Source organism: Vespula vulgaris, chromosome 2 (genome assembly GCF_905475345.1).
Source record: "Vespula vulgaris chromosome 2, iyVesVulg1.1, whole genome shotgun sequence".
In the NCBI taxonomy this organism is placed as follows: Eukaryota; Metazoa; Arthropoda; class Insecta; order Hymenoptera; family Vespidae; genus Vespula; species Vespula vulgaris.
The window spans coordinates 10,830,498-10,841,412 of NC_066587.1; the positions used below are offsets into that span (position 1 = coordinate 10,830,498).

Here is a 10,915-nt window from a genome sequence, read left to right on the forward strand (position 1 = left end):
AACTTAAGATGAAAAAATGTATAGAAAGGTTTCGTTCTTCAAAATACATATGATAAATGCTATTAAGAGTTTTTAAGTAATCATTTTCAAATATTACTTCTCAACATAGTTCTTTGAAGATAAGCGACTTTCTTCGTAACTTATCGGCTTTCGACAGATTAAGGCGAACCGCGTAGGTTTTCGGCTTTTCTCGTACTTCACCATCCCTACTCGTTTTTAGCCGGTTAGCGGCCAACCGCCGCCGGTTGGACGGGCGATCTCGTCCCGTTCGTTCAGTCGCGATCGTGGTGGCATCCTGTTCGTAGTATGTGTTCGTTCTACCACGATTCTCACACGCGACCAGTTTCTACTACGTACGAGTACGCGAGCTCTCCTTGCAAGCATGAGCCAGGGTAACTTTACCACGGTATATTCTTTTAACGTGCAAATTCTCATTCATGTGGATTCTTTCGTAATATTTATCGTATCATCAAACATCGAACTAGCTTGACTACTACAAACGTGAGTTTTTTCTTTCTCATTTCTATCATTAACGATTATTATCTATTGTCCGTTTGAATAAACATTTTCGACTTATACTATACACCATAAATTTTTGTTGTTTTAATCGATTTTAGTCGTTTTGTTCAGAAATGTGATTATTTCGAATGTCGAAGTAGTTTATGTTGAAATAATAATTCGCGATTCGAACAAACCACGTGCGGTTCATAAATCGTAATATTATGCTCCGTTCGATGAAAGAAAAGAATTTGCGGTTTTGTCGTTCCAGGAACGTACTCCTAGTTAATCTGGATTTTCTACTTTAGCCTTATAGTTAGTTCATATTGCGGATACGACGGATATGTCGTCACAATTAAGATTTATTAAGCTTATATAGTATTATACATAAACATATTACAAATGAATAAATTGGAATTATTTGAGATTTTATTTGGAATTAAAAGAAGTTTTATCAAAGCCAGACTTCTTAGTTCGACAGAAGGCTTGACTATTCTCAAAAGCATTTATAAATTTAATGAAGCATAAAAGAAGAGCAGCTCTGTGAACCGTGAAGCATTCATCGCTTGGAAAAATCAAGCGACGACCGTCCGTGTCAACGGTCGTTCGATCGAAGAAGACAAACATTTCTTCATTCTGTTCGTTACTCGAACAATCTTCGGGCAGCAGCATGACTCTGCTCGGACGATTCCGCGTTAGGCCATCGTCGAACTTGCTCTCATCGTCCGTGGGAACAATTAACAGCTGGTCTTCGTTCGTAGTCGTGCGTAGATTATCTTGAGCCACTCCTTCAGACAATTTTACTATTCAACGAGGTTCAAAGATATCTGTACAAATGTATGTATCTAAAAGTTTTCGAGGGTCGTTAAATTCGTAACTTTTCTATGTAAAAACAAAAGAAGTGATGTTATTTTCATTTATAAATGTTTAATCGTGGTTTCGTCTGATATATGAAATTTTTGTTGTGTTCTTCAGAAAAATTCTTTTACTTTAATTGGAATCTTCAACGTCTTCTCTAGAATATCTATTTGCAATATCTAAAAAAAATCATCTATATATTCACTTCGAACGTCTTCTATGTAAGGAGCAGGTAGTCGGCTCGAAGTTCATTTCCATAAGAATCGTGCTGTTCCGAGATTTCGTTCGGCATACAAGCCATAGACGCGTCCAATAGCGACGGAGGAACGGTAGGAAAACAAAAAATACTGACGACGGTGCCTCCTAATAAGCTGGCCACCGTATGACTAAACCAGTCGATCGCCTTTCGTCGAGACGCTCGTTTCAACGTTAAAATATCTAACTAGATCGAATTATCTTGAATTTCACCAAGTTGCTCAATTTTTTTTGAGGTAGAGATACTTCTTTTTGTTTTTTGTCTCCCTCTTCGAAATCTGAAGAATATTTTCTTAAAATCATGAATCACGAATATAATTCTAACGTGTTCACTGTCTCCCTGGAATCCTCGATAAGTTCAAGGTAGGAAAGTAGAACGAACATTTCGTAAAATCGAGTTATATATCTCATAAAATATATACAAAAGCGTAGATCATAATCTGTCTTCGAACAATCGTTATTATTGTTTAAAAAACATTTCGTAAAATCGGGTTATGTGCTTCGCTAAATGTATTCAAATTAGTGTAGAGACTAGTTAGACAGTGTAGATAGGAATTCATTTTTTAGTTATCGTTAGAATGTAACGCTTACAAATATTGGAGCATTTTTAATTTTCAGTCGATATTATCGAACGATCGTTGAAATATTTGTTGATCGTTCAAATATTGTTAATATCAACATTGTTTTCTCTAAATCTAGACTATTTCTACAATTTATCCATTTTTCTTTAAAGTCGAACCATGTCTCGTTCGATTTAAAATTCATTCTTGACAAGTCTATCGGCTCTTCGTAAAAGAAGCACGATAATTGCATTGTCAATTTACGTACATATGTATATATGTATACTTGGAGGTATTAGCACAAAACCTATAGACACGACACCGTCTTATCTCGAGGTAGGCTTGACTCTGTCGAGGGTCTGACTTTCGGCTCAAACCGGTTCTTCTCTCCGTTCCGTATACTGTTTTTAATTGATTCTGTTAGTCCTGTTGCCGATCATACGTTTACCCAGATTATGCATCTACTTCTAATTCTCTTTGTGCGGCGTCACAATGAACATGTGACAAAAGATGCGATCTTGAAAAATAGTAAGTTATTTTTACATATAGAAGGTTTAACAAAAAATCGTTGAAAATTATTAGAGAATTAATTAGCCAATGTTCGTTGTTACGCAAGTTTATTAAGATAAAAAAGTTCGTATTACAAAAGGATGACAAAAATGGTCCTTAAATGAACACTATTGAACTATACATGAACAATCGATAAATACTGTTACAAAAAGAATTATAACATTTAATTAAAGAAATAATTACTATATTTTTCTACTTATTGCGATTTACATATGCATATAAATTAACAGATATGAGAAGGTTGATTATATCAGCAATTATAAAGATAATAATTAATTAGCTAGAAAATCTCCAGGCTTCGTAATTAGATTAAAAGTGATTCTTATCTTCATATATTGTTAATCAGCTGCATTCGCACAATTATTATTTTCCTAACTTATTGCGTGTTTTGCGTGGCAGAAGATGATAGACACTGACCAAGATATACTGTGTTTTATATAAAGAAAAATATGGCGAATGACTATAGTTTTTTTGTCTTTAGAAGTAAAATTGACAATGGGCTCATCGAAAGAGAGGCAGCATCATCCAGAAGCTGCAGCGATTAAGATAGCCAAACGAAGATCGACGACGTGGAGGAGAACGATGATGAACCGAGACGGAACTAGACGAATCCCGGAAGAGAGTGAATGGGAGAGGTGACGTATCGTTCAGCGATGCGCAAGAGACGTGGCCTGGCCAGTGCCGTTCTGGGCCTGACGGTGGGTCTCGTGTTTGGCCTTCTGATCGGTGGTTATCGGATACTCGTGTCAAACAATCTTCAGCGATCTGGTTGGCCGTCCTCCTCATCATTCTCGACAGTTTCTCCTACACCGAGAAGTTTGATACTAGAACCGACGGTGCGAAATATGCCAAAATTGTCGGATGACGAACGTATCAACAGTTCTTCCGGTAGTCTGGTCTTTGTCGGTGTTATGACAGCAAAGAAATATCTCGATACGAGAGCTAAAGCTGTTTACGAGACTTGGGGTAAAGAATTACCAGGTAAAATAGCCTTTTTCTCGTCGGAAAGTTCAACCGTGCCAGAAAATTGTCCTGACCTACCATTGGTACCGCTTCCCCGGGTTGACGATAGTTATCCACCACAAAAGAAGTCCTTCATGATGCTGCAATACATGTGGAACCATTATGGCGATCGTTTCGAATGGTTTTTTAGAGCGGACGATGACGTTTATGTCAGAACCGATCGTTTAGAGAATTTTCTTAGATCCGTCGATTCAAGGAAACCTATGTATATCGGGCAAGCCGGTAGAGGTAATTCTGAGGAGTTTGGATTACTTTCTCTCGAATACGATGAAAACTTTTGCATGGGTGGCCCCGGTGTTATTCTCTCGAGAGAAACGCTTAGAAGGATAGTTCCTCATATCAAGTATTGCCTGAAACATCTTTACACCACCCACGAGGACGTCGAGTTGGGTAGATGTGTTCAAAAGTATGCTGGGATTCCTTGCACTTGGAGCTATGAGGTAATTTCTTCTTCGTATATAAAAGCAAGCTATAACTTTCGATAAACCTTATCTACTCTTTTCTTATCTTTCTCGATAAAACTGCGAAAATGTTTGGGTACGTACTATATTCGTTTTTATCGGAATAAAATTATCATTCTTAAAGAAACAAATAAATTTTTGTTTTTCATAAAGTATTCCTTAGCAGCTTAGATTTTCCTGTTAAGTTAAACTACTCTTGACTATGCCAAGCACACTCGACACTCGACACTCGACACGATGTAAACGATTATATAAAATATATTCGAATTATTTCGAATTAAATTGATTCGTTCTCAAACTATAAATATATCATTGAATCATTGCATTAGTTTTCCTAATGTACAAACTTTTATCAATAAGAATTTCATTGAAGTTTCTAATACTATATTTCATCATTATTATCAAATATCTGTATACTATTTCATGTGTATGTGTGTGTGCGTATATGTAAGGACCGCTCGAAAAGTTCGCGTTTTTTTTTTAAGTATAAATTTCATTTTTAATAAATTTTAAATAATAAATTTATTATAATGAAATTATTAAAAAAAAATAAAAAAAGCTACGAATTTTTAAAATGACCTTAGTATGTATGTATTTATCTTTAATTTGATTAATGGTAGTAATTTCTTGGTTTTAAGTAAATATCTGAAACTAAATTTGATAAGTCGACCCACAAACTATTTTCATTTTTTCGTTTCTTGGAAGGGCCTAACTGCTGGCTTCTTTTTTATACACATTCGCACAGCACTATCTATTTTGGTCGGTCTCCCTTCTTTTTCTTGTTTAATCTCTGAGATGTGTGCTAACCGCACGTGTGTACATATTCATACTTACTGGTATATACTACGAATAATTTGTTGGCCAATGCAAACTTGAATCTTATTAAACGCTTATATGCTTCATCTCATTGCGAGAAAAGATTCGTGCATTAAAGTTTATCCGTACATTAAACTATGTTAAAAATGTTAAGCAATTAAATAGAAGACGAGTCCTATTAGTTTCTATTCTCAGAAAATCTTATATTTTTTTCCTTTTTTTTTTATTGTAAACGTAAAGCGAAACATCGTTAATAATCCAAATAATAATGATATAATAATCCCAATAATATAATAGTAATAATAATCCAAAAATGTGTAAATTGTAAAGAACAATACAATAATCGTTGTAACGGTAAGCTCGTAATGTAGACCAGGAAATAGCAATCTTCCATATACCGGATCAGGTTTGAGAACACGCAAGTTCGTAATAATTTAATGGAGACAGAAAATAACATAATACCACATACATAGAGTATACTATACATACTACCACTGGCTTAAATACATATGCCACGCATCTGCATCATATACGGGGTACGCTATCATTGAGTTAACTCGGAAGGTACAATGCACAGATGAGGATGTTAGTCGTTAAGTACAAGCGAATCGTACCCTGCTAACCCAGTAACCGTATCGAGTTATTCTTCTCGATCTTAACATCTCGAAAGTTTAATAAAAACAGTTATTTCGAAATTACTTCTCAATAGTGACGGGAACTTTAAATACGAAACATTTATAATATTGATAATTGTATGTATATATATATATATATATATATATATATATATATTCTACATTACAGATGCAATCAATCCTTTATCATAATAGCAGTGGAGATCAGGCGTTTACGGGTAATCTCAAGAGAAAAGAAGTACATCGTGCCATTACTTTACATCCTATAAAAACTTCTCCGTACATGTATCGACTTCATAATTATATGAGGGTTTGCATTTAATTATAATGATGAATTTTAAACTCTGAGACAGAAAGTATGTGTTTATTAAGAAATATATGATTATATTTTTTAGGGATTAAAAGTACAAGACGTGCAACAAGAAAAAATCAAATTGCAAAGAGATATCTATACGATGACAAAAGAATTGAATATAAATCTCGATCATTTGAAATATTATCAAGTGGCTGATGCTGTACCGCTCTTCCCTGTCAATCCTTATTCTGAGAACTATCCTGGCGACACCGAGATATTAGGTAAATTTGTATTCTCTTTCATATTTGAAAAAAAAAAGAAAAAAGACAAAAATATTCAGAATAAATCAAAAAGTACGTTCAATATTCGTCACGCATATTGAATCTTTAGTAAAGTCATTACTTTAAAATAGCCTTGAAAGCGTTCTTTAACCAGGCAGATATCTGTAATTCAATTAAGGCAATCATTTCAAGAACGATTGTATTTCATCACGCACACGTACGCATTATTAATAGATCCACTTTGCATGATTACTCTATGCAAACTGATTGTTAGTCTGACGCGACTAGAAAGAAAAGAGATGCGACATGGTCCGTCGCAGCTTATGGAGTGAAATGATCTTCGATTATTGCTTTCATCGAATCTGCTTTTATTGGCTATAATTTCTGTAGATTACTTATGATTTATTTTTGTTATGAATTACTTATTTATTTTTTACATATACACGAATATATAATAATAATTTATATTGCATATTTTAATAATACTTTAAACTCTATGCTAAATAGAACATTTCATTTTTCAAAAATTGATTTTACATGTAATAGGTGTTCCTCTTGGACTTCGTACCTTTAAACCAACTATAAGCGACGAAGTCATCCCTTGGGATTTCATTTCGAAGTCGGAATATAGCTTGGCCGATTTCAATCCTAGAAGACGAATCCACAGTGACATTAAAGAGGGTCTGGAGGATATTACTAGGGAAGTAATGGCTTCTATAAATGCCTGTTCGAGACAACGTGGTCGAGTAGTCGACGAACGGTCTGCTCTTTACGGTTACAGAAGAGTGAACTCCTATGGCGCTGACACAATTTTAGATCTACTTCTGGTCTATCGTAAATATAGAGGCAAAAAAGTCACTTTGCCAGTTAGAAGACATATTTATCTTCATCAACATTTTACCGGTACTAAATGTTAACTAAATAGTTAATTTGTTGTTTGTCTCTACATTTATAATTGATACTTATTGAAAAATTATCTTTACAGGATTAGAAATACGAGAAGTGATAAATGGCGAGGGATTTAAGGAAGATGATCAAGAAAACGAGGAAAGATCTGTACAAAATCTTTCACATGGAAGATTCCTGGATTCAAATTCCAAATCTCAGAAAAATGTGAATATCGTTCAAAAAAAAATCATACATTTCATATTACCCTTGTCCGGACGATATGAAGTATTTCAAAGATTTTTACAAAATTACGAAGAGGTGTGCTTAATGACTAATGAAAAAACGGAATTATTGGTAGTATTATATCAGCATAAACTAGAGGATACATTGAACAAAACGATAGATTTGATCGAACAATTGAAGTACAAATATCGCAGTGCTAGTATCAACGTAATTTTAGGCTCTGGAGAATTTTCAAGGGCTAATGCTCTTCACGAAGGAGTTACTAAAATGAAAGACGAAAGTTTATTATTCTTCATTGACGTAGATATCGTTTTTACAAGTTCTGCTCTACATCGTATACGATTAAATACATTAATGAGTAAGCAAATTTATTTTCCTATAGTTTTTAGTGAATACGATCCAAAGATCGTTTATGAAAGTTCAAAGAAACATGACAAATATGTTATTACGGAAATTGCTGGTTATTGGAGGCAATTTGGTTTTGGTATTGTATCATTATATAAGAAGGACTATGATGTCGTTGGTGGGTTTGATTTATCGATTCGAGGTTGGGGTAAAGAGGATGTAGTATTTTTTGAGAAAGTCGTTAAATCAAAGATAAAAATTTTTAGAGCAGCTGATAAAAATTTGATTCACGTGTTCCATGATGTCGAGTGTGGCAAAGAACTCTCTGATACGCAATTATCAATGTGTATGGGTACTAAGGCTGACACTTATGCAGGACTCGAAACACTCGCTAAGATTATTTATGAAAATCCTGAATACTTAAAATTTGCCAAGGAAAAACGATTAAAATTAACGAAGGCTGGATCTTAATACTAATAAGCCAAAAATAACAAAAACAAATAATATATATAATAATAATTTATATATATTATTTCAAGATAATGTGTTCTATTCACTGTTTTAAGTGTACATACACATTAATTTAGTTTCTTCTTTTTTTTTTTTATTTTTCATTTACGCCAAATATAACTTTTATTATACATTTATATGTAAATGCCATTATTACGCGTAATATATAATCTTCAAAGTTATTTTTATACGTATATATAAAAGAAAAACATTAAAATTTTACCGTACAATTAGATCATAATATTTGTTACAAGCATAAGTTAATAGAAGTGTCGTCAAAGAGCGGAACTATAAAATAATCGTAATTTGACGATAAATAAATAATGATGTTCCATCCATAGAACTTTCACAGAGATCTTACATTTATAAGTGTACATGAACTATGAAGAAATACAAAATTACAAAGACAATGTAACAATGACGATAATACTCGTGACTAATAATAAGTGCACCTGAACGTGCTATCGCTTTACGAATGCATTCATTATTTCAACAAGTAATTGTGATATTATTGTGCTTTTATTTAATTATAGTATCGCAAGTTATTATCATATAAGTAGTATACTACATAATATTATTACGATAGTATATGATAATATATTTTCTATGTTAATATACATTATGTTATCAAATCGCTATATTGAAAATAAATATATAAATATTTTAAGTAATCCGACTTTAAATAGATTTATACAAATGAAAATGTATTTTTTATACAAAATAGAATTGTCTCTTCGCTCTTATCATGTTTCATATTTTCCATAATTTATTTTAAAGACTTGACAGTGGAAGCACATGAGTTGCCTTATATCCTCTTATTAAATGTCATACTTTGACACAATTTATAGCTCATAATGTTTTTTCGCACTCAGTATTTTCATAAGCTGTCTTCAAAATGTCGCAATCGTTGACAACTGTCATAATTCGATCGTTAAAAAATATGATCGGCTTTATTCAAAGGTTTCATGAAAGTCACTTCGAGAAATAAATATATGACGAAGTTTATCAAAAAGCAGGCAATTGAACAAATATATAGAAGTTGTAAGTAAAAAACATAACATAGCATTTTATCTATTCCTTTATGTGAACGTGATACGGCATAAATATTTGTATAAATTATACAATTGTAAAAGTATTACGCTATACTAAGATTATGTTAAAAGAGACCATAATAACAGTAATGCCTCATTTGAAATGTAAAATTATTTTATGAACCATTAATCCGATTTGATCATTCGTATATCCTTGATCGAAAACTTTGAGATATATCAAATATATATATATATATGTATGTATGTATGTATGTATGTATGTATGTATATATATATTTGATATATATATATATTATACAATATTTATTTACTTATTTATTTATTCATAAATTATATTTGTTTATATCTCTATTCGAAAATTTTCCTCATTGAGCATCGGATAGTTAAAAAGAAGTAGAACTATCGAAAGAATAAGATAGAGAAATGACCAATCATCGTTCGCTTGTAATAATTACATTAAAAAGCTTATCGCTCAAGCTCGAGGTCAGTGCCTATCGTTGTCGGTGGAACGTCGGAGTGATATTCAAACCAGAAACATTTACGTCTGAATACCCGTCGGTGTGTGTTGTCTCTTCAGGCAAATTGAAAAACTTTGTTGTCGAAAACAAAACAACGAAATGAAATACGGATTACAAACAAAGACTTTAATCATCTTACTATTATCCTGTGGCATTTTAACGAAGGCCAAAATTCTAAACGAGTGTGAAGCCATGCGTGAACTTCAACGTGGTGGCATCTCAAGAACTTTCATGAGTAATTGGATTTGCCTGATGAAGAACGAAAGTGGTATGAATACTCAGCTCATCACTGGTCCAAAAGGAGCATCCAACTATTACTACGGTATATTTCAAATCAGCAGTAGCAAATGGTGTACACGTGGTCGCGTCGGTGGTATTTGTAACAAGCGTTGCGAAGATTTTGCCAACGACGACATACAGGATGACATAGTTTGTGCGAAAAAGATTTCTAACATGGACGGATTCAAAGCTTGGAACGAATGGACGAAGAAATGCAAGAATAAACCGTTACCAAATATAAGAAATTGTCGAAGGCGACGATGAATGTCATAGAAGGAAATAATCGTTGATTATTTTAACGATCTATAGAAGGAAAAGTACAAAATATCAATGATTTATGACTTAGATAACGAAGAAAACATTAATCGATTACTTGTAAGTTACATATATATATATATATATCAATTAATTAATTTTTTAAAAGAAAGGTTTTAGGATAAAATTATTCTTTATATCGATAATTGTTTATATCGATAATATACAGTTATATCGTTATATAAGATACTCCTTTGTTGAATTTTTTAATTGAACTTACAATCATTCTCTTATCTCTTTGAAATGTAGATAGCGATCTCTTCAAATTCCTTAAATGGAAGCTCTTGGAAGATTTTTATATATTTTTGGATATAAGATTCTGTTTTCATTACATTTGTTACATAACGATATACTATGACTAACTAATTGTAATATAATATTTCAACATTCCTTCGAAAAGTTTTTAATTACATTAGCATTTGTATAGCTTCTATTTATACATTATTCTTATGTAAATGATGTAATAATCAAAAGACATTTTATTAATGCGTAATGTAATGTTTCATTGGTATT

The 10,915-nt window shown here is 32.6% G+C and overlaps 2 protein-coding genes across 10 annotated transcripts; both read left to right on the plus strand.

Annotated features, from left to right (window-relative positions):
* The first annotated feature begins 260 nt into the window (after positions 1-260).
* LOC127061860 (chondroitin sulfate synthase 1) lies at positions 261-8,909 on the plus strand. Of its 9 annotated transcripts, none has more exons than XM_050989309.1 (8): positions 261-501; positions 3,223-4,204; positions 5,846-5,986; positions 6,072-6,252; positions 6,799-7,155; positions 7,238-7,683; positions 7,766-7,906; positions 8,000-8,163. In XM_050989309.1, exons 2-8 carry the CDS (start codon positions 3,368-3,370, stop codon positions 8,012-8,014), a joined length of 2,118 nt encoding a protein of 705 aa, XP_050845266.1. In that variant the 5' UTR covers positions 261-501; positions 3,223-3,367; the 3' UTR covers positions 8,015-8,163. The 9 variants fall into 9 exon arrangements, with proteins under 9 accessions (XP_050845266.1, XP_050845267.1, XP_050845263.1 ...); XM_050989310.1 differs by having other exon boundaries at positions 7,995-8,120; XM_050989306.1 differs by having other exon boundaries at positions 7,238-7,906; positions 8,000-8,909.
* An 855-nt stretch (positions 8,910-9,764) lies between these two features.
* On the plus strand, positions 9,765-10,496 carry LOC127061863 (lysozyme c-1-like). Its single transcript, XM_050989312.1, has one exon. The coding sequence runs from the start codon at positions 9,908-9,910 to the stop codon at positions 10,349-10,351; it is 444 nt and encodes a 147-aa protein (XP_050845269.1). The 5' UTR covers positions 9,765-9,907; the 3' UTR covers positions 10,352-10,496.
* The last annotated feature ends 419 nt before the right edge of the window (positions 10,497-10,915 follow it).